This window comes from Myodes glareolus, chromosome 9, assembly GCF_982192425.1.
Source record: "Myodes glareolus chromosome 9, mMyoGla1.1, whole genome shotgun sequence".
Taxonomy (NCBI): domain Eukaryota; kingdom Metazoa; phylum Chordata; class Mammalia; order Rodentia; family Cricetidae; genus Myodes; species Myodes glareolus.
In genome coordinates, this window is record NC_142034.1 from 32,017,327 (window position 1) to 32,042,202 (window position 24,876).

The window sequence follows — 24,876 nt, forward strand, 5'->3', positions numbered from 1 at the left end:
GGTCTCAGTAAGCAGTGTAGAAGCATGAAGCCCAGCTTTGTTTCTAACTTTGCTTAAGTTTTGTTTGACCCACTTGCTCAGAAATACAACTGGTTGGCATACCTACCTTTTGTAGAATTCTTTTGACAGTTTTTTTTTGGTGGCATTTCTCATGTGCAGCAGAAATTACAACTGAAGCAAGTGCTTTGTAACAATAAATCTTCTTCCTAAATTAAAAGGATAATTTTTTTGAGATTTACGTGGAAGTAAGTTTATTTTGCTCTAAGTATGTATAAACATGAAGTTGTTTACCTGATACATTAAAACATTTGGTTTTAGAACCAATCTTATAAACAGATTTAAAAAAAAAACCAAATCTCAGGCCCTTTTTAGTAAATCCTGGAATTTAATTAGGCAACATTTAACAATTGCTTTTCTTATATTCCTAAGAAATAGGTATATTGCTGTCACTAATTGTTTGATGTGAGGATTGAGAATACTGATATAAATTCATTTGACTTTTTTTCTATGATATTCTTCAAATGTCATTGCTAGTAGGCATGACCTATTTTGGGATATATACCTCTAACAATTTGATCTAACAAATAGCTGAAAGAAAACTATGTACAGACCTCTAGTCTAACCTGTAAGTGCTAATACATTTTATCCTAGGGATCCTGCCTTTCAAGTGATTACAGTTACTAAGGAAACAGGCCTGGGTTTAAAGATCCTAGGCGGAATTAACAGGAATGAAGGCCCGTTGGTGTATATTCAGGAAGTCATTCCTGGAGGCGACTGTTACAAGGTAAACATAAAACAATCAATAATGACAGAAATGCACCAGTGGTAAGTTTTGTTTTCTTCCTTCAGGAAAACTTTTTATATGAGTTGAATGTCCTCAATAAAAGATACAAGGGGACCTTTACCCTCAAGGACTTTTGCCTAACTTATAAATAAATTCTCCAGGAAGCAAGTAATGAACATGTCAGACACTAACTAAAGGTTCATTGCTTATAATTGCACGCTGTTCAAATCATCACCAAAGCAGAGTTCAGAGAAGTTGTATCTGAAGACATGTTGCCTATGTGCTTGCTGACTTTGGATCACTTTGGTCACCTGACCTTGAGCTGCATCTGATTGCCCTCCTAATTGCAAAAGGAAACGAAGCAGCAAACTTCTCATTTCCTGATTTGCAGTAATTCTCATTGACTCGCTCGTTGACCTTATTATTTGTCCACAAGAGACTAGATTCAACATGGGTATGAGAAACTAGATCTAGAAGTAAGTGCAGATAGTGGGTAGCCTTTTTTCCTTAATCACATGGATATGATAGACCATCCATTTCTTTGTCTGGTGCCTAAGAAAGTCATGGCCAGATTTTAAACAAAACTCCAGCAACTTAGTTACAAACTGCCATGCTTTTGGCATTGTTACCCCTTTGAGGTTTTGTTTATGTCAACCTAGATATCTTGATTAAGGATCTTCTATGTTTATTCTTAAATTTGTTCTTTCAGGATTTTCTTAAATAAATAATTTCACTTTTACCCTTCTCTCACTGTAGACTCTTACAGAGCAAACAGTTTGTCTTTTCTATTGGATTTTATTTCCTCACGAAGGATGAGAGAGAGAGAGAGAGAGAGAGAGAGAGAGAGAGAGAGAGAGAGAGAGAGAGAGAGAGAGATGATTGAGCTGTTTCAGGTTTGTTCATTTCAGAAGGCATCTCTGTGCTGGCTTGTTGTATGTCAGCTTGTCACAAACAGCTGTAGTAATCTGAGAGAGAAAGACTCAGTTGAGAGACCAGGCTGTAGGAAAGCTAGGGCATTTTCTTAATTAGTGATTGATACATAAAGATCCAGCCTATCATGGCTAGTGGTTCTGGCTGAGCAAGCCATAAGGAACAAACCAGGTCAGAAACATTCCACCATTGCCTCTGCATCAGTTCCTGCCTCCAGCTTCCTGCTCTGCTTGAGTTCCTGCCCTGAGTTCCCTCAGTGATGGACTGTTGTCTGGAAGTGTAAGTGAAATAAATGTTTTTCTCTTTTGCCCAGGCTGCTTTTGGGTATGGTGTTTCAGCACAATAAGCGTCTTTCCAATATACCTTCTAAATTCTAAGTTATGCAAGGTTAAGGTATTATAAAGATCTATATTTAAGCTATTCAAATTAGATCATTAGACAGATAGCATAGGTTAATGTTAAAGTTAAACAAATTCAAACCCCCTCTCCCCAATAGTCTTTTTGGCAAGAATTAAGAGATTCTCTCTCAGTACAGTTTAAAAGCTTAGAGATGCGGGTGGGGAGAACGGGAGACTTGAGGCATTTGGTATAGTTTAAGTTGTTTACTTGCTTGCCTGTTTGAGACAGAGACTTTGTTTTAGATCTGGCTGACCTGGAACTCACTGCATAACCCAAACATCCTCCAACTCATGCCAATCCTCTTAAGGCAACTTCTCAAACGTTCATGTTAACGACCACCCTGCCCTTCTAACTAAGATACTTTGGGTAAGGTGCAATAATAGTTCAAGATGCCTGATAAAATTTATGCCCTTTCATTTCCATAAATACTTTAAATCAGACTATTAAATTGAACATAGTAATTTTAAGTGGCTTTTTTCCTGCTGTAAATATAGCAGATTAAGAATTATGCTCATGATATATACCTTTTCTTGTTGGTTGAGGTGTTCTAGAAGACAAAACTTTCAGAAGGCATCTCTGTGCTGGCTTGTTGTATGTCAGCTTGTCACAAACAGCTGTAGTAATCTGAGAGAGAAAGACTCAGTTGAGAGACCAGGCTGTAGGAAAGCCTAATGGCTTGTTTTCTTCGTTTACCACTAGAGAGCAGCATGAAGTTATTAATGTTCAGGTCAAATGCAAAAGAAGAAAACCAATTAGAGAAAAGTATAGAAGAATAACTAATTCTCCGGTCTTTATATTTATTTTGTAAATATTTCCTTCAGAATGCTATATGCAAATACAAAATAATGCATATTTACTCAATTATTTTATTGATAATATGCTTCTAGTGATCTCGATTTTATTTTAAGCAAGTGTCCTATCACTCTTGCTATTCTTTTATTTTTGACACAAGGTTTTACAAAGTTGCCCAGGGTGGCCTTGGACATATTATAGCACTGTATTTTAATTTATTTTAGCACATACTATTGATCTTTTTGCCCTTTCTTGGGCCTATTAGTCATTCTCTCCCTCATTTTCTCTCCCTCTCCCTCTTGTGTGTGTGTGTCTGTCTGTGTGGGGTGTGTGTGTGTGTGTGTGTGTGTGTACAGGTACATGTATATGTACATGAAAGTGGAGGAGTCCGGGTAGAACTTGAGCCACCCTCTTCTCTTAGCTTCCTGACTAGCTGTTATTACACTAGCTCTAACATAAAAATACAATTTTAATCTGTACAGAGTTTCTACATGGTGGTTATATTCATAGAAACATAGGCTGCAAAGTTTTCTGTACTAGAATGCCAGACTGATCAATTGTTAATTATTTTCTGAATTTCATGTATGCTTTAACTAGGCTATAATTTTTAAAAATTCTGTGTGTGTGTGCATGTGCGCACGCACACACACATACACGTTTTTCTGTGTGTTTATCATATATATACAGTACTTATGGATGCCAAAAGAGGGCATCAGATCTTCTGTAGCAGAGTTCTCTAAGAGCTCTAGGCAGCCTGTACACTGAGAAGAAATGCACCAGGTTCTGAATAAGGAGATATGAGAATCTGAAAGTCCTTTCCAAACCCTAACTAGTCCCTGGTAGTTTAGAGCACTCAAAGAACATTCCTGAACCTGTTGACTCAACACTCCCTTTATCTTTATGTTCAGCTTTCTAATTTCCTGATGAAAATCTTCACTTAGCTGTCCTAGATGTGTCTCAGAACCAACATTTCTGAGGTACAATGGCACAAGCCATGATACTTACCTCAAACTTTCTTCTCATTTCTTCCCAAGTAATAGCCTCTTCTCAATCACTTTTCAAAACTCTTTCCCAATCATTTCCTTCTTTGCTTATCATAACACTGCATTTCATTTTATTTTAGCACATACTATTGACCTTTTTGCTCTTTCTCGAGCCTATTAGTCATTCATTCCCTCCCTCTCCTTCTCCCTCTGTGTGTGTCTGTGTGGTGTGTGTGTACAGGCACATGTATGTATACATGAAAGTGGAGGTTAGCTTTCAACGCCAATGTCTTTATCTGTTACTCTTTATGTTAACTTTTGAGACGGGTCTCTTACCAACCCTAGAACTGGTTGATAAAGTTAGACTGGCTAGCCAGCTGGCTCTGAGCATCCGCTTCTCTCTCCCTTCCCAGCACTGGAATTGCATGCATTTTCTCTGTGGGTGCTGGGGGTCTGTACTGGGGTTCTTCTGCTTGCATAACAGGCAGTCTTTTGACTGAACAATCTCTCGCTTTAGTCTGGCATTGGTTTTTATTGGCATTTTCAGTTGCTTTATCTGCTCTTAATGCACCTTGCCTATGTCCCTTCCCACCAAACTCCCTTAACTGGTATTAGTAACCTACAGGCCTCTGTGTAGACCCCCTTCTGCCTTCAGCTCTCTTTCTCCATCTCTGCACTTACAAGCTTGTATTCCCTGTTTCTGGGAGAGCCAACCCTTCCTTATCTCTATGTAGGTATATTGTTCCGTTAAGCTGGGAACAGCACCTCCTTCCTGTTGTACTGTTCCAGATACCGGTTTAAAGAACACTTGGCAGAGGATTTGTTTCCTGTCCTCCAGTGCACCTGCAGATAAGGCCAGGTTTTATCATTCCTGTGTGTGTGTCTAGCTCTTGTTCCCATGTTTCATGTCACCTAACTCAGGTTGTAATGAACCATCAGTCTCCTTGATTATCTTACTAGGCCGAACCACCGCCTAGCTAATGACAAGTACTGCCGTCTGACTTCTTTACAGTACCTTCCTCGGTGTGATTCACTCAGATATTAATGAATGGATGTTGCCATAATCACTCTGTCACATTTCTGGCTGTGTGTCTCCTTTTTGGCCCAGTTATCAGATGAAGGATAATAATTTTGAAATTTTCAAATGTTTTCTTTCTTTCATTTATAATAAGATAAAGGAGAAAGCTTCTGCAAATATGAAGTAACATTTCATATTTCATCTAGCTGATCGTAAGACTGTTTAACATACATAGATAAACTCTATACATGATATACATATATGTAGCTCTGCAGTATGCCTGTTGCCTGTTCGGGTATATTTACTCTCCTAGCTCTGAATTTGCACTGCCTCTCACAACAGTGCCATGGTGTACTTGGCAGTCAATATTCTTTCTCTCTCCATAAAGAAAGAAAGTCCCTTGGAGTTATTGCCATCTTAGCTTTGATAAATTGAGGAATTTTTGTCAACCTTGTAATTAAAGACAAAGGTCCCATTGACATAGGCGCCTCCAGTTAGTCATGACTCACAAAGCCTGGAAGACCATCTTTTATTTTAGAGGAGGAGATGCTTGGAGGATATGCTGAGCCCATGACTGACCTCTGCCCAAAGCCTCAGGATACACAGGAAAGAAAGGCTTGAGGAAGACAGACACCATCCCATTGGTAACAGCGAGGAAGCAGCAGCCAGGATGGTTCACTCTTTGCTGCTGTTATATAACCACATTAACTTCCTCCAACTAGTTCCCAGACCTCATTAGCTTACTGTTGACTGATCAGATTCCTTTGCACTGTGCTAGGGAACCGCGTGGTAGCAGGGTCTGGTCAACCAAGGGATAAGTGAGACTCATCTGAGAGCTCTATTAATATTAATATACTATAATTTGGGAAGGTGGAAGTAAATGAAGTAGGATAGTCAGTATAAAGTAGGTGCTATGACAGAAGTAAGTAGATGTGACTTTTGTTCAGGAAAAATGGTATTTGCTTGCCTGTGAGGTGAGAGGGTTCATCCTGTGGAGAAATGGAGCAGATGGGAGCATTCTTGATGAAAGTGGCCATGTGTAAAATCACAGAACTATGAAGAGGACAGCTGGTGTGAGGAGCGTACTCTGAGAAGAGGAGGAGGAACTTCCGCTGAGACAGGTGTGAGGAGAAGCCGGAAAACGGTAGTTAGTTTCCAACAGGCTTGGGAAGTTAAGGGCTTTCAAGTTGTTCCTAACTGTGTGCTCTGTCTCAAGAGCAGCATAACTGAACTCCTGCAGATGAACCATAGCAAACGTGGGACAGATTCGCCTTACCTTGTTTACCACCTACAAAGTGTTTTGCCTGGATTCTTTGATTCTTACACTAAGCTTGTATTGTAGGTACTTGCACCAACTTTTTTGCTAGGAAAAGGAGTAGGGAGTTTCAGAGACATTAAGCAACTTTCTTATGTTTACAGTAGTCACTGGAGTTCAAAGAAGGCTACATCTAGTTTGCAGCTTGGGGAAGAAACCCAAAGACTCACAGAAGCAACATTTCCTTTCTGAATAATGAATTAGTTCTGTCAGAATCATGCTCAGTAGATGGTTTCTGATAATGCAATAATATGTTATTTAAAAACTTTATAATATGATCATAATTGAAATGAACAATCACGGCTATTTACAACAGAGGAACTGAAGTGACCAGGAGCACATTATTATTTTGACATGTACATTACCGTCAAATGAGAGAATGTTCAAAGTGAAGTTCAGTATTCAGACATGCCTGGCATTGCCTGCCACGTGGTGCAGCTGCTCCATAACCTGTGAGTGGTAGAGACTTTGGCATTCCCTCAAGTCGTATCTGTACATATAATGCATGTAGTCTGCCTGGAGCAGAATCCACTTGCTTAGGATGTCAGACTTTTACAAAACTGGCTTTGTTATTCACATGCTCTGACTTTTAAACAGGTTCAGAAATTCATTTGATCAGCTGATACCTTACTGTCAGAGGCAAAACAAGCACTAACTGCTGCAAAGACATGTTCAAACATGGAAATATGTATACATACTAGAAACCTGTGACCAGAGGCCTTCTTCCAGTATGTTCTGCAAAATGTTCCTTTAACACATACAGGTTTGGGATCTGTATAGCTTGAGAAGAGAGTGCAGGAGGCTGCAGGTCAGCCTAATCCCTTTTGCGCATCTGGGCTTTTTTTTTTTTTTTTAAGCTTTTTTCCTCTGTATCCCAACAGTGCTTTTCTATAACAGACATTAACATAGGAATCAGCTCCAGATGTCTGTAGTTTAGTTTCTGGTTCCTGGCGAAAGTATGTGCTCTCCCATCCCCTTTTCTCATTGTTAACGAAGATCTAGCTAGTAATTGCAGAGCTCACATTCAAACTGAGATCTATCTGAGTGCTAACCTCCACGCTGTCCCCTCTCAGGTGTGAGGTTAGTGCTGGCCTGCCGACCAGCTTGGCCATTTGTGTTACGGGACTTGTGCAGGCAGCCACATTCGCTGTGAGTTCAAGGATGTGGTGGTCTCGTCATGTCCCTTGGACACTGTTTCCCTCCAATTCTCTCTGACTGCTGGTTCTTAGAACATTTCTGCCTCATCTTCAGCAGTGTCCCTGAGCTGTCGATGAGGGGAATGGCCCAGCTGTGGCTGAGCACGCTACTAGCTCAGGTTAGATTTTCAGTCAAGGATCTTGAATTTGTAGAGATTATTCCAACGCTATCAAAGTAAAAACCGACCTTTTTAAACCTTGGGTGTTAGTCAGCCTCCCATTACTACACTAGATCCCCGATTTAGTCAACTGATGGTCTGTTTGGATTCATACACTCACATGGCTCAGTCCCGGCTTGATTGGCCCATTGCTGTTGGCATAAGACAACACATTCTGGCAGGATGTGACAGCGTGACAATGCTCATCTCAGGTCCAGGAAACCAAAGAGAAGAAACCAGCGTCTCATAATCCTCTTTGGGGGTTGTCCTCGGTGCTTCCAGATCCACCCAGTCACCCACCTCCCAAAGTCTCAGCTGCTTCCAGTAACGCCAAGCCATGAACCAGTCTTCTAGCAAACAAGACTTTGGAGGATACTCAGAATTTAATCCTTTTTTTCCTGTAGTACTGGAAATAATACTTTCTGTGTTTGTACTAATGAATAAAGAGAACTGCCTTAGAATCTGTTAAATAACAGAACTTTCCTTCTCAGTTGAACTAAAAGAAAGGAAAACAGAACAACATACACACACACACACAAACAAACAAAAAAATCAAGTGACTGAGATGCTGGCCCAGCAACCACATCAATCTTGTAAATTGATAATGCCGGGACTTACGTACTTGAGGTAGCTATGCACAGGGCTAGGGCTTAACGGAGACAGCCAGTTAAATCAGCATGATGTGCTATATGCATAGCCTGGCCACAGGAGGACTAGCAAGTCTAGTAAAAATGATGCTCAATTATTAACTGAGATTTGGATAGTATCAATATAGTTAGGTTTCTTAACTTCATTTTTTAAATATCAGTGTATTTGTGCTTGTATGGACATTTTGTATGTGTGTGTGAATGAATATGCATGCATGTTTGTATTATGTGCATATATGTATGTGTGTGCGTCTGTGTGTGTGTAGGTATGTACGTAGGTACATATTGTATGTACATGTATCTTCACATCTTCATTAACCAGAGGAAAGATGTTCATTCTAGGAGAGGTGAGTGTCCTGTTCTGAAATATTTAATGTGCAGTGAGTGCTGGCTCACTTTATCAGTCAGAATCTTATCAGACTCATAGTGCTGAGCTTTGAAAACAAGTGTCTTTTCCTGGAATACAGGCCTGTTTCCTACAGTAAGCAGATGCGTTAGCATGAGGGTATTCACTGCATGAGTAAACCACACAATTTTATTTATATATATTTCTTAACCAGGCATTAGTAAAACATTTTGCTATTGGAGGTCTCTAATTTTTTACTCTTTATGACATTATTCATAAAAATTAATTACTTTTGCTACATTAATTTTATTAAAATGACTTTATTCTTTTTTCATGATTTTATCTTTGACTTTTCTTTTTAGGATGGACGTTTGAAACCAGGAGATCAACTTGTCTCAGTAAACAAGGAATCTATGATTGGTGTATCATTTGAAGAAGCAAAAAGCATAATTACCAGAGCCAAGTTGAGGTAACAGCTCTGTCCATATGACAGGATGAGTCACTTAGCATATACATCGAAAGGTGGTGATTGAGAATACTGTAAAGGTTTTTTACTCTACTAGTACCTTTGAATTTGCTTGATTGCGTTTGTTGCATATCCACAAAGTGATTTCTTTTCATCGTAGGTCAGAATCTCCTTGGCAGATAGCATTTATCAGACAAAAATCTTATGGTGACCATCCAGCAAATGTTTGCTGTCCATCCCCATTACAAGCTTCAGAAGACTGTGGACCTCAAACCTCAGCATTTAATCTTCTTTCCCCTCCTCCTGAAGCACTAGTTCCAAAGACTTCATCCACTCCCAAGACTCAGAACCCCATTTTACCTTCGTTTAAAGAAATTCAGGTACTCTTAAACTCCAGCTTAATATTCATTTCATCAACCGTTTATGTTTTTTTATGTTGATTTAATCAACATAGAATTATAATTTTATTAATAATGCTTATTAATAAGTTAGTATTTCCTTGAAAGACTTTTTTCCTTTTTAGGTTCTTATGATGCAAAAATATAGATTTTTAAGACAATGTATCCTTTCTTTAAAATAATTAATAAGAAAATATCAACATACAACTAGATAGCACTTCTGCCTAACTGCATATAGGTGCTCGGTGTGTGGGGGGATGTTTGTGTGTTTGTGTGTGTTCAGTCCTTACGGACTGAGGTTGATCTGGACTATCCTGTCTATAGTGTTCCTCTCACCCTCACATGTGTGTCCTATGAAATAGTTCACCTTACTTATTTGATTTGTATGACATAGAGAATTTATATATCCAAATTAATATAATTGCTTTCAATGTGCTACATACATTCTCCTATTAAATCACAATTCTAAAGTAGACTTTAGATTCTTTAAATTTGTATTCAGAGTAAAATTAAACAAGAAACGGGTATACTTTCAGTCAATAGGCTAAGTTTTGCTCAAGGTAGATGGTGATCTGAGACCCTGGTTCCTGTGAGCCCTTAGACTGCATCTTTTGAGAGGCAGGGGACATGGCATTCTGTTCTGTTATCTTAGACACTGTAGAGACAAAACCATTATTACTTTCAACTTTGAAATGCTTTCTTTGAAGATAAACATACCAAATATTAGGAGCTTCATACTTTTTGTAATATTGCTTTGATCTCTTTAAACCTATTAATGTTAGCATGAGCATCTAGTTTGGTTTTTGACCTACTTTAGAAAATGAAAAATCATCTCCCTCATTTTCTTTCACAGACAAAACATGGATACAATAAAACAGAACATACTCCAATTACTTCTTTGGATAACAGCCCTACAGATGCATCCAGTTCAGGTAAATTCCCATTTAATTCCTGTAATTTTGTTCTTCAATTCTCCTTTCTCAATGATGAATTCATAGTATGACTTTCAATGGACTTTAAAGAAGGATATAGTATGCTTTTCTTCCTTCAATGAATAAAAGAGCAAAATGAATGTATCATTTGGTGCTTCCTGTTAAATTTTTGCTTTCGCTGGAAATTTATTTGAACATAGAGTTGAAATTTTTAGAAGTGTATTATAATAATTAATACATTTTATGAAGTACATTATAATAAATGTCTGTAAAGTAGCAATAGTTAGATTGTTATAATTAAATAATGAAAGGCTTCTATAGCCAAGATGCAATTTATTGCCCTTTACTGAAGTATTCATGAGATATAACACTGCACCATTGAAAACTCAATATAGATGGGACAGAACTGAAGAAAAAATGCTTGTTTTTTGTGTTTGTTTGTTTTGGAAGATACTGTGTGGATATAAATTAGAAAGGTCAGCAATACTGACTTTGATATTGTTTTGAATCACCCTAAAGTGACTTGGTGATCTTTTAAAAATAAAATAAAATGAAAATTGTCTAAGCTGCACATAGAAAAGGATTTTTATTAAACCATAAAGATCTTATTGTCTCAAATATCAAGAAGATTAATTCTTCCTCCAAAATTATCTCTTAAAATTAAAGAGGACAATTTCTTAACTATGTTTAATATAACTGAAAGGATAGATACATGTTGCTAAATTATAATTCAAAGTGCAACCCACATGTATGTAAGGTGGAGACTGCTTGTTTGTTTCCTGGCTGCTCAGACTCAAAACAATCACACAGAAACTATGTTAATTAAAATACTGTTTAGCCTATTAGCTCAGGTTTTTTGTGACTAACTCTTACATCTTAAATTTGCCCATTCCTATATTCTGTGTAGCAACACAAGGTTGTGGCTTACTGGGTAAAGTTCCGGAGTCTGTTTTCTTCAACAACTACATAGCATCCCTCTGACTCTGCCTTCCTTTCTCTGCTTGTAATTCCTGCCTGGCTCTCTTCTACTCTGCCATAGGCCCAAGCAGCTTCTTTATTCATTAACCAATAAAAACAGCACATATACAGAAGAACTTCCCACACCATTTCTTTTCTGTCCAAATAGAAAGGTTTTAATTTAACATAGTAAAATTACATATAAAAACAGGTATTAAGTAAGAATTACAAATACAGTTACAATATTTATATTTATTTTATCTTTTATCATAAGCAAGGAAAGCTATAATTATAACTATTTATTCTTTAACTCTATCAAAGACCCAGGAGGTTAAAATATTACTTAACAGGAAGTACATTGTAAGCAACTTGCAAAACTCTAAAATTGACAGAGACATCTTACTACCTGGATAGTCACCCAAAGTCCTTCTGTAATTTCAGGGCATCTATATTCAACCTACAGGCCCATAGTATCTGGCAGACTTTTTTATGAAGCAGGAAATTTTAAAGACAGTTCCACCTGTATTGGCAGTTTGTCAGTCATTTTTTTCTGTCTCCTGCAGAATGTCTGGCAGACTCTTTCATGAAGCAGGAACCCAGAAGGACTGTCTCACCTTGTTTTGTCAAGTAGAGCAGTCATTTTTCTGTGGGTTCTGCATGTCCAGTTTATACAACATACCATCAAGCAGTCCAGGAAAGAGCAGTTTCTTGCCCAAATGGCTAATAAACTTCAAATGGCTTCAAACTTATGAGTTGGAAGTTATTGGTACTGTCAGATATAGATGTGTCTCATTGTCATGGAAAGTTCTAAGTTCTTAAAACATTTTAAATGCCTTATTCTGTAAGTCTTTGAAAGATTTGAAGAATACCTATCTATCTGAAATAATCTCTGTTCATCTAGAAAACCTAACTAACATTAAGGTTTTAACATATTAAGGATGACTATCTATTCACCTGTACTTTTTAATTAGGCATCACATTTTTAAATGAGCTGCACAAATACAATACCTTAATCAAGAGCAGAAATATACATATAACAAAATTGACCATAAATTTTTATCAATAAACCAAGATCCATACCAATGCAAAATATTTATCTCTATATCATATTCCTCTCTAAATGTAAACAAACATTTATAAACAGTATTTGGGAATTTGGGAGTAGTTTTTCGGTTTTTGTTGTGCAAAGTATTTTTAGAGGTTTATGGAGGCTTTTGGGGGATCTTGTTCCCTCAAACTACATTAGTCTGAAAAAAAAAATCCATAGGTTTTCATTCTCTGTGGAAACAATAGCAGAACCTCTTTTCCAAAGCTACACATTCGTAGACCCAAATTTTCTAGTCAAGATACTATATATATATATATATATATATATATATATATATATATACATACATACACACACACACATATTGGTTTAGCTTCGCAGCCTGTACAATTCAATGTCTCCCTGTACTTAGAGAGACATTGAATTGTACAGTGGGCATGACTAAGACCAATACCACAGACCCTGCCTGTTGGCTCTGCCTAGTGCAACATGGCAGAGGCATGTTTACTGCCTATGAGAGCCATGCAATCACCCCAGCTACAGGGTCACAGTGGGTCTCTGTCACTATTAATTTATTTGTAACACGCTGTTAACAGACCCCATTTACGTTGTAGGCCCCTGAAAGTGCCAGAGTTTTTTGTACCATTAGCACAAACCAGGATGCCCTCCCCTAAGAAGCCACGTAGGCTTTGCTGCCAATGCTGAATTAGGAAGACCTTTCTTAAAGGAGCCATGGTGGCCCCTGCTCACTGCCAGCAAACAGAGCCAATCTTTAAAAAAAAAATTGTGGCTTCTAAGAAGCTGTGCTAAACTCTGTTTTTTGTGTCTAGAATTTCTTTTCAAGTTCTCTTAGGTTTTATGTGGATGTAGCTGCCCCACGTTGGGCAACAATTTGTAAGGCTCCTTAGTTTCCAGCTGCCCAGACCCCAAATAATCACACAGAAACTATATTAATTAAAGCACTGCTCAGCCTGTTAGCTCAGGCTTTTAAACTCTTTTATCTTAAATTAGCCTATTCCTGTTATTCTGTATATTGTCACAAGGTTGTGGCTTACTGGGTAAAGTTCCAGCATCTGTCTCCTTCGGTAACTATATGGCGTCTCTCTCATTCTGCCTTCTTTTCTCCCCTCTTTCTCTGCTTGGAATTCCCACCTTGCTCTTATTACCCTGTCATAGGCCCAAGTAGATTCTTTATTCATTAACCAATAAAACAACACATATACAAAAGGACTTCCCACATCACATGTATTAATTTTTAATACCACTATTTTTGTTAAGAGTTGCAAAATAAAGAGAACTAGTTTAGATTAATTACCTACTGGGACATGGACAAATTGTATAGTTTAGTAGAAGAACACATGTTCACCAGGCATGAACATTTGTATTCAATCCCCAACACACAAAAAAAGAAAAACAGTCATCTTGAGACAGAATTCCCAGGGATTTATGCTCTATCCATCATATATTTCCTCTGATTGGGAGAAGTATTTTCCAGTGGGTTAGTAATTTTTAGCCAAAAATATATACCTTTTAATTACTAAGATTTAGTGATTCCTGGAAATACTATTAATTAGTATTTCTTTCATGTAATTAACATTCAGTCTCTTGATACACTGTTTTTATTTTAAATTGAGAATTCACGTGGAAAGAAGATAGATGAATAAAGCAGATAAACCAAGATGCTGGGTCAGTCAGAGTTGCTCCTTGGTGAAAGTCAGGTCACTTTATTCTTTGATATATTGTGAATTATGTATCATGTATGTAATAAATTTCCAATTTTTAAAGTGACCAAGCTAATTAGTCCCTTTAGCCATTTGTTTAGTGTATGTTTGTTAAACATTACCTCGTTAACAATAAACACAGCACAGCAGACATTCCAGAGAGATTGAGGATCTTTGTGAGTTACTTAATATTACTGTAAAATAATTAATGAGGTTAACGTCCTCATTACTCAAATAAAAAAACATTCAAATGTACATGTATTTCTTCATAGATTTATACATGCATATGGATTTTGTATTGTACACAATAATGTAAAGATATTTACAAAGTAGACTAAGGAGAGAGTGAGCAAGCAATTCCTATACAATCAGTAGAAACAGCCAGTGAACTGCATGTTGTATGGGAAAAACAGGAGCAGCCTGGGAGTTCCTAAACCTTGATCCTGATTTCTTAGCTCCGTGACCTTTAGATGGTTGCCGTAAGGGGAAGTTACAGACTAAGAGTCACACATGTCAAGTGCTTAGCATTGTAATTGGTACATGGTATATTTTCAGCAGTATTTTTATTGTTAATCATATTGCAGAAACATAAGCTAACATGTAGCTCAGATAGCATTCCATAGCAATAGCATGGTTTTTGAGCAAAAGTGAGGACTTCTTCCTGCTGAGTCAATTTTATGTCCTTCCTTCTACCTCCAAAACCAGGCTACAGCAACGAGCTCATCATACTATGCAAAAAACAATTAAGACACCTCAGCTTCTCAAAAATCAGGCATTATCCTCGTCTTAAAGGAAACAGGCAGAAAACCATCTTAATTTCAGAAGAACTCATGAACAAAAGCACAGAGCTCAGATAAGTGAGGGGCCACAGACCCTAAGAGACAGCTCTGATGAGAGCACAGATCTTTCCATTGTAAGTAAAGTGAGATTTCTACCAATGCCTATAAAAATCTGCTTGAATTTGGAATAGGAAAGTAGTTATTAAGAAATGTATTTAAGTAAGTCATTTATAAAATTAAAATATTAAAACATTGGCAGACTTTTTCTAGGATAGAATTAGCATTAACTCAGATCCATGTTTACATTTCTGCATAAATGCAGTAGGCAAGATTTACTGGGTGGGGTTTTACACAGTGCCGGGAAGGGAACCCTCAAAATTGTCTCCAGATAACTTGCATATGTTGTGGTTTCTCTGCATGTAAGTACATCAGCATAGATTTTTCGTATTAGATCCTTAAGTATCACCTTCTAGACTCCTTTAGTCAGTTGGTATTCGCATTAGTTAGTTTTCTCATTAGTGGACCAAATACTTGACAGAGGCAACTAAAAGACAAGATGATTTGGTGTCACAGTTTCATAGGGAAGAGTCTGTCCATTACGGTGGGAAAGGCATGGCTAAGAGACCCCATGACTGTGGGGGCATGAGGCAAAGCTCCTCACATGGTTACTGTCCCAGGCTGCAGAGAAAGCCAGATTCAGAAGTGAATATGAACCATTAAAGGCACACATAACCCTCCTGACCCCTCCACAAGCTAGGTCCCACAAAGCTTCCCTAACTTCTGTAACCTCCCCACATAATACCAACAGCTAAGGACCAACTATTCAAATTTTGAGCCCACAGGGATCCTTCACATTCAAACCAGTGCAGTATTTATTTTAAAAATGTGAACACGTTTTAATATTAACCTCAACAAAAATAAACATAAGATAGCTCTTCTCTGTTTCTGTCTCAGAATTATTTGCAAGTATAAAATTGGTTAGAATACTTAAGATCAGCATTATACATGAAGATAATTTAAGATTATCTGTCCATTACATAAATTAGCCCAAGATTTCAGAATTGTTCATCATGGCACTGAGTTGACTAATATGCAAGTTTCTGAGTGAACTGCAGATGAAGGGAAGCCTTCCTGGGGAATAAGGAATGGCGTCATTAGCTGAGCAGTAGGACAAGGCTTAATTCCTTTGCACTCAGCCTTCTAAAACTCAAACAGCACTGATGGGGAAAAACACCTTCTAAAGTTTTATGTAACATTTAAAAATTAGCTTTACAGTGTTGATCATACTCTTACAGAGCATTTCCTTTCTTCTCATCCAAAAAAGAACAGAAGCAGAGGGCCCCCAGAGAGGAGCAAATGGGAGGTTGAGACAGGGATAGAGAGAGTCATTGGAATTTAGGTCTGAGGGTCATTATGGTTTAAACAATTCTGTGTTGTCAACACGCTCTGGTGTGCTTGCGCCTCTTCAAGACTCAACCTGGAAGTCAGTATGGAGAGGAAGGTAGGCTGAAGAAATGAGCTCTTGCCAAGGCATGGTGCTTGCTGTGGAGCCCAGCCTTGGGGTAGTTTTGCATTATCTCTCTTTCCTCTTCGCACTATGTCTCTTCTCAGGTTTTGTAGTTGTTTCCATGTCTTTGTTGGTTTTTGTCTTTACTGTCCTTGACAAATATCAGTTGGAGTCTTTCTACTTCGATGAAAACTGTAGAGTCACTAGAGATAAAGACCATAGCATTGTCGCTGCCTGGATGGACAACCTGGGTCAATTTCTTTACCTTGTCGTCAGGCCTTGGTTTTGATGAGGGTGAGAATAACAACACCTATGCCATTGTGGTTATTACAAAGACTAATGAACACAAGTCTGATTCATTCACTAGCTACCTGGGGGAAATAGAGCTGATCTATTATTTCTACCTCTTGCCATACCAGGTTTTCACAGTGAGTTGTAGGCAAACAGTCAAACTGTGTCTTGTGTATGTGGCTGTCTTGTGTGTCCACTTCTCTCTCCTGTGCCCATTGCTTTAACCTACTCGGTGACACTTTCACACACTTAACATGAACAGAGTCTTTTAAGCCCAGTTAGACTTGGACTGAAACCACGGATAGGTTAGCATGAGTTCACCTGATGTTAGGGACCCTTAATTGTAGGTCAGGCACCAATTTGAAAATAGATCTCAAGATGCACCCTTAAAGTTGAGAAACACAGTTTCCTTCCCTCTCTTTGCTCTTCCATGCCATTTCAGCCCCGTGGTAATCTTCTCTACCACACTGGGAGTTTGCTACAGAGTTTCTTTTAATGCTTAAAAATGAGGATTTGATATTTCTTAACCTCATGGCCAACAATTAGATATCAGGACAACAAAGAGTCTTTCTTGATGTATGCAAAATTGTAAAAATTCTGTCACACTAGAGTCAACCCTTCTCAAGGTTTAATTCCATTTGGAACTAAAAGTCAGTGACAATTTTTTTATATCTACTCTTAACACCTATAAGCTATATTAAAGATTTTGCATAGAATGTTGAGGATGTGTTAAAGGTTTAGAGGAAGACTCTTTATTTTCATATGTGCTTCTTATGTTCTTAAGAAAGAGAATGCAAATCATTCTGTACTTAGAGACAGATGCTCTGAGAAATTAAAAAAATTAAAACACTGCATAAAGATGTGACATTTTAAAAAGTTTTTTCTCTTCCTCTTGTTTCTATGTAGAACTAGTAAAATACCATTTAAGAGTGTATTTAGAACAGTGACAATCTAGATAGGAAGGATTGACATAAATTGTAGAAATTTGTCTTTAAAACTGTGGCATATTAAATCGTTTCTCAAGGGCTGGCCCCTGGTGGCATCTAACTTTACATTCTGGCAAACAGGAAAAAGCATATCTGCATAATTAAGCTGCATTGAAAACATACAGGGAAATGGATGAGGAGAGTATTTTGTTTAACTCTTTAAAAGTCCACGTTTACTGCTAGAAACTCAGTCCTTCTGTAAAGTGGAATGGGATTTTTTTTTAGCTCAGAAAGTTGCATGTCCACTTCATCCTTCAGTGCATAAGTGTTAGAAGTTGCACTTTGCATTTTTCCAGACTTCTTCCACAGCGGTACTCTCTTTTCCAGTCAAAGAAATATCATGGTCTTTCCAACTCTAATATTATTTCCCGTGCTTGAACAGGGAGGCTTTTACCTTCCAGTTACCAGGGCATTGAGGTGAGCATCATAATGGTCAGGACTCTTGTCTTTAGTCTAATGTTTCCATGAGACTTCATAATGCAGAATTTACTATGCTGCATAGCATATCTTTCAACACTCAAGTAAAGCTGATTTATATGAAACATTTTAGACTTACAGGGGAAAAAATTATAAAAACAAAAGTAAGACCTGCCAACTGTTTAACCAGAATTATTTTTGAACAGCAGGAGCCCAGAACACAGCTTGTCAAATGAAAAGTTCTGTTCCTATTAGATCTCCAATTAATATGCACCCTGTTGTCTCCTAGATGTTGCTCCTGCCTGGACTGATGGTGATTCTGGACCACAAGGAAAGAAGATTTCCCTAAATCCTTCTGTACGCCTGAAGGCAGAGAAACTGGAAATGGTAAATCCCTGAAAATTTCGTTTTCTTCACAAGACAGCAGGAAAGAGCTGCCTTGTTCTTGGAGAGGAGAATGTTGTGGAGCCATTGGTTTCTTGAATTAGCTTATTCAATTAGATGAGTGACAGCTTGAGTTTCAATTATTTAATAACATTTAAGTTTGGAAGTTCATAGTAGTTCACTAGTGTAAAGTACAAATAAAACCTTTGGTTACTAATCTGACATGCAAATTAATTTCTCTTTGGCTAGGATGATAGCTCAGTGTACGGTAATGTGCTTGCCATCTAAACATCTAAGTTCAGTCCCTTAGAACTCACATTTTAAAAAGCCAGGCTTGTGGTAGGACAGATAAGCAGGTCCCTGGAGTCCACTGGCCAGGGAGTTGTATTAGTTGGCTTTTATGGCAACTTCACACAGCTGAAGTCACGTGGGAAGAAGGATTCCCGCTTACAAACTAACAAAGCACAAATGCCATCCTCAGGTTGGCTTGTAGGCAAGTATGTTGGGTATTTTCTTGATTAATTATTGATGTGGGTCGGTCCAGCCTACAGTGGGTACTGCCAACCCTTGGCAGTTGGTCCTGGGTTGTATAAGAAAGCAGGCTGAGCAAGCCATTGGTAGCAAGCCAGGAAGCAGACCCATCCTTCAGTTCCTGCCTCCAGGTTCTGCCTGGAGGTCCTGGCCTGACTCCCTCTGTTTTTGATCTGAGAGTTGTAAGATGAAATAATGCTTTCTTCCTCGAGTTGCTTTGGTCGTGGTGCTGACCACAGAAATAAAGCCCCCAGCTAGGATGCCAGCTTAGCCTATATGGCAAGCTCCGCGCCAATGAGACACCCTGTCTCAAAAAACAAGGTGGAAGTCGATTGAGGAATAACAGTCAACATTATCCTCTGGTGTTCATACAGAGATGTGTGCCGGTATATATGTACCCACTGCACTCACACACAAAATATATGATATATTGCAAGCTATAATTGAAATTATAACAAAGTTTAGTAGCCTTCATATACAGTAGCAGTAAGTGCAATGAATTAATGCAACATTTTTCATTATTATAAAAACTAAAGGATTATTAAATTGTAAAGAAGAAAGTAGCCAGGTTCAAATAAAATTTAAAGAGATGATGGCAATGCACTAAGGAGCTAACAAATATCCCTAGGAAGAGTAAGCATTGAGAGCATCATGTACAAGTAACAGAAGATGACTAAGACAAAAATAAAAAAAATTAATACATAAAAAAAGGTGACAGGCGCTTTAAAATTGATGGAGTTTCTGAGGAACTGAGAAGAAAACTATACCACATTTGGATACAGTGCTGGAATTCAACACCTTCTGTCGTCCTTTGAGATTAGATGCTGACTTTCATGTTTGTAGAAGAATATAAAATTAAATAGCTAGAACAAACACATTGTAATTAGAATAAACATCATAATTATTTTTATCTCTCTACCTTTGTTTGGTTCCAAGTAGTGCTTTTCTCACCACCAGTTTAAATCTTCCTGTTGTTTAAATAATGATCAAATCTATCTCTTTTTCCCAGAATTTCCTGACTATGTTTGCTTACACAAATACTGCCATATTTTAATATTCATTAGTGGTAACTGTCATGCTGTGCTTCCTTATATTCTCTCTGTGTGTTCTATTGATTAGATTGAATATTTCTTTATCCATAATACCTACCTGCTTAAGCCCAGTTTTTTTTTTTTTGCTTGTTTGTTTTGTTTTGCTTTGCCATATATCAGAGAACATGTGTCTTTTCTCACCTGTTACTAATTTCCAGGCAGAAGTCCCTAATGAAAGACAGTTCAACAAGAGGAAACTATGGGTTTAACTTCTCACAGAAGCCTTCCGAAATGAAAACCCTAATAAGCTGGGAAATCTCTGTATATTTGTGACTAGTTTTAGAACCAAGTCTGACCATTGTTATACAAGAATGACTAGGAAGTGGGGATATGAAATGAGCTAATAGTAATAAAAGAGGGAGCTTTGAAAGGCTGGTTTAGTTAACAGTGTACTGTTAGAGCAATTGCAGAACACACACAGAAGATAGAAAATATACAACATGGTGATCTGTGATAATTTTTTTTAAGTTTTTTATTCATTTTACATACCAACCATAGTCTCCCCTCCCTTCCTCCCGCTTTCACCCTCCTCATCCACTCCTTAGAAAGGGTAAGGCCTCCCATGATGAGTAACAAAGCCTGGCACAGTCCCTAGCTGCTGCATCAACACTGAGGAAGGCATCCCACCATTGAGAAGGGACTCCAGAAAGCCAACTAATATGCCAGGGATAGATCCTGGTCCCACTTCCAGGGGCCCACAAACAGATCAAGCCACACAACTGTCACCCACATATAGAGCACCTACTTTGGTTCTTGTAGGCTCCCCAGCTGTCATTTCAAAGTCCTTGAACTCCCATGAGCTGGGGTCAGCTGTCTCTGGGTTTCCCTATCATGATCTTGACCCCCCCCCCACTTTGCTCATATGCTAACTCCTCCCTCTCTTTGTCTAGACTTCCTGAGCTTGGCCTACTACTTTGGTGTGGATCTCTACATTTGCTTCCATCAGTTACTGGATGAAGGTTCTATGATGACAATTAGGGTAGTCACCAATGTGATTACAGGAGAAGGCCAATTCAGGCCCTCTCTCAGCTATTACTAGGAGTCTTATCTAGGGTCATCCTTGAGGGCTCCTGGGAATTTCCCTAGCACCAGGTTTCTCCCTAGCCTCATAATGACTCCCTCCATCAAGATATCTCTTTCATTGCTCTTCCACTCCATCCGTCCCCAAACTCAAACATCCAGTTACCTCATGTTTTCATCCCCCATTCTGTCCTCCCCAGTCTTCCCCCTCCCGCCTCCAGTTTACCCAGGAGATCTCATCTATTTCCCCTTCCGAGGACAATCCATGCATCCCTCTTAGGGTCCTCCTTGTTACCTAGCTTATCTGGGCTGTGGATTGTAGCCTGCTTATCCTTGGCTTTACATCTGTTACCCACTTTTGAGTGAATACATACCATGTTTGTCTTTCTGGATCTGGGTTACCACACTCAGAATGATTTTTTTCTAGTTCCATCCATTTGCCTGCAAGTTTCATGATGTCATTGTTTTTTACAGCTGAATGATACTCCATTATGTAAATGTACCCTGTTTTTTTTTTTATCCATTCTTAGTTGAGGATCATCTAGGTTGTTTCCAGGTTATAGTAAATGTCTTTGTGGTATGGTTGAGCATTCTTTGTGTATATGCCCATGTTGTCTGAGGTTTTTGTCCTGCCTGGATCCCACAATCATTAAGTCCCAAAGAAAATCACATTGAGGTCTACATTAATGGTAAACTGATTGGCCTATTAGCTCAGGCTTCTTATTAACTCTTATAACGTATATTATTAGCCCATTATTCTTTTCTATGTTAGCCACATGGCTCAATACCTTTTTCAGCAGGGCAGGTCACATCTTCCTTCTTCTGTGTCTGGGGTCACACTGCCAACCAGGAGTTTCTTCTTCCCAGAATTCTCCTATTCACATTGACCCACCTCTACTTCCTGTCTGGCTGTCTCTCCCATACTTCCTGCCTGGCTACTGGCCAATCAGCATTTATTTAAAACACAATTGACAGGATATAGACAATTGTCCCGCACTATGTCCAAGAGTGGAGTAGCTGGGTGTTGAGGTAGATTGATTTCCAATTTTCTGAGAAACTGCCGTATTGGTTTCCAAAGTGGCTGTATAAGTTTGCATTCCCACTAGGAATGGAGGAGTGCTCCCATTACTCCACATCCTCTCCAGCATAAGTTGTCATCTGTGTTTTTTATCTTGGCCATTCTGACAGGTGTAAGATGGTATCTCAGAGTTGTTTTGATTTGCATTTCCCTGATGACTAAGGCTATTGAGCAAGTCCTTAAATGTCTTTCGGCCATTTGAGATTTTTTTTTCCATTCAATTATTTATACTTCCTTCCCTCCACCCAATCCCCTCCCGCTCCCCCAAACCCCCTCTTCCCTTTCCCTCCCTGCTTGAGAGAGGGAAGGGAACCCTGCCCTGTGGGAAGTCCAAGGCCCTCCCCCCTACATCCAGGCCTAGGGAGCTGTGCATCCATATAGACTAGGGTCCCAAAAAGCCAGAATATGCCATAAAAATAAGTCCTAGTGCCTTTATCAATGGCTTCTTAGTCAGCCCCCATTGTCAGCCACAATCAGAGAGTCCGGTTTGATCACATGCTCATTCAGACCTGGTCCAGCTGGATATGGTGAGCTTCCATTAGAACAGGCACACTGCCTCAGTTGGTGGATCAACCCCTCGCGGTCCTGACTTCCTTGCTCATCTTCTCCCTCCTTCTGCCTTTCAACTGGACCTTAGGAACTCAGTCCATTGCTCTGATGAGGGTCTCTGTCTCTATTTCCATCCGTAGCCAGACAAAGATTCTATGGTGATATTTGAGATAATCATCAGTGTAATCGTGGGGCAAGGACAGTTCAGACACCCTCTCCTCTGCTGTTCAAGGACCTAGTTGGGGACATCCCCCTGGACACCTGGGATCCCCTCTAGAGCCAAGTCTCTTGCCAACCCTAAAATGGCTCCCATAATGTAGATATCTTCTTCCCTGCTTCTATATCCACCCTTCCTCCATTTCCACCCTCCCACACCCCCAAGCTCTTGCCAGATCTTCCCTTCTCCCTTCCCTTTTCCCCCTCCCCTTCCCCCAACCTCACTCTCACCCCTGCCCTCACCCCCATGCTCACAACTTTTGTCCGGCAATCTTGCTTGCTTGCAATTTCCAGGAGGATCTATATATGTTTTTCTTTGGTTTTACCTTGTTATTTGGTTTCTCTGGGCTTGTGAACTATAGGCTTAATGTGCTTGGTTTATGGCTAGAGTTCACAAATGAGTGAGTACATACCATATTCATCTTGGGTCTGGGTTATCTCACTCAGAATAGTGTTTTCTGTTTCCATCCATTTGCATGCAAAATTCAAGATGTCATTGTTTTTTACTGCAGAGTAGTACTCTAATGTGTATATATTCCACACTTTCTTTATCCATTCTTCCATTGAGGGACATCTAGGATGTTTCCAGGTTCTGGCTATTACAAATAATGCTGCTATGAACATAGTTGAACAAATGCTTTTGTAGTATGATTGGGCATCTCTTGGGTATATTCCCAAGAGTGATATTGCTGGATCCTGAGGTAGGTTTATTCCCAATTTCCTGAGAAACCACCACACTGATTTCCAAAGTGGTTGCACAAGTTTGCATTCCCACCAGCAATGGATGGTTCCCCTTACTCCACATCCTCTCAGGCAAAGGTTACCTGATTTTCAACAAAGGAGCTAAAAGTATACAATGGAAGAAAGAAAACATGTTCAACAAATGATGCTGACATAACTGGATGTCAACCTGTAGAAGAATGAAAATAGATCCATATCTATCACCATGCACAAAACTCAAGTCCATGGATTAAAGACCTCAATATAAATCCGACCACACTGAACCTGATAGAAGAGAAAGTGGGATGTAGACGGTAACACATGGGCACAGGACAGCACTTCCTACATAGAACCCCAGTAGCACAGACAATAAGGGAAACATTGAATAAATGGGACCTGCTAAAACTGAGAAGCTTCTGTAAAGCAAAGGACACTGTCATTAAGACAAAAAGGCAGTCTACTGAATGGGAGAAGATCTTCACCATCCCCACATCAGACAAAGGTCTGATCTCCAAAATATATAAAGAACTCAAGAAACTAGACTTTAAAATTCTAATTAACTCAATTAAAAAATGGGACACTGAACTGAACAGAGAATTCTCAACAGAAGAAATTCAAATGGCCAAAAGACACTTAAGGTTATGTTCAACCTCCTTAGCGATCAGGGAAATGCAAATCAAAACAACTTTGAGATACCATCTTACACCTGTCAGAATGGCTAAAATCGATAGCCATTTGAGATTTTTCTGTTGAGAATTCTCTATTTAGATCTATACCCCCATTTTTTAATTTAGTTTTTTGTGTTTGTTGATGTCTAGTTTCTTGGGTTCTTCATATATTTTGGAGATCAACCCTCTGTCAGATAATGTGGGAATGGTAAAGATTGTTTCCCATTCTGTAGGCTGCCGTTTTGTCTTATTTACCGTGTCCTTTTGCCTTACAGAAGTCTTTATATACGGATAACTTTTAAACATTATATAGAGTATAGCTTAATTTGTAAAAAAAAAAAAAAAGCTTAATACGTGTATGTTTATACACAGGCATCATATTCAGAGGAAAAAACCTGGAAAACCACATAAACTGGTAATAGTTATTGTCCCCGGAGCAGTGAATCCCAACATCAGGAGACTAATTTTCTTTCTCAGAGGACACTGGGCAATATCTACTGTATTGGTTGTCAGTAGTGCAGACCAAATCCAGATTCCCAACCAGTACTA

General features: G+C 38.7%; 1 protein-coding gene across 5 annotated transcripts in view; it reads left to right on the forward strand.

Annotated features, from left to right (window-relative positions):
- Stxbp4 (syntaxin binding protein 4) overlaps positions 1-24,876 on the forward strand; it is a 155,101-nt gene that overhangs the window by 17,609 nt on the left and 112,616 nt on the right. For 4 of the 5 annotated variants that reach the window (XM_048446891.3, XM_085695647.2, XM_048446889.3 and 1 more), the window contains 5 exons: positions 652-784; positions 8,931-9,037; positions 9,195-9,414; positions 10,286-10,364; positions 18,360-18,457. In XM_048446891.3, the coding sequence (XP_048302848.3) occupies positions 652-784; positions 8,931-9,037; positions 9,195-9,414; positions 10,286-10,364; positions 18,360-18,457 (637 nt within the window). The remainder of the gene's footprint in view (positions 1-651; positions 785-8,930; positions 9,038-9,194; positions 9,415-10,285; positions 10,365-18,359; positions 18,458-24,876) is intronic. The other variant, XM_048446892.3, reaches the window with a different exon arrangement.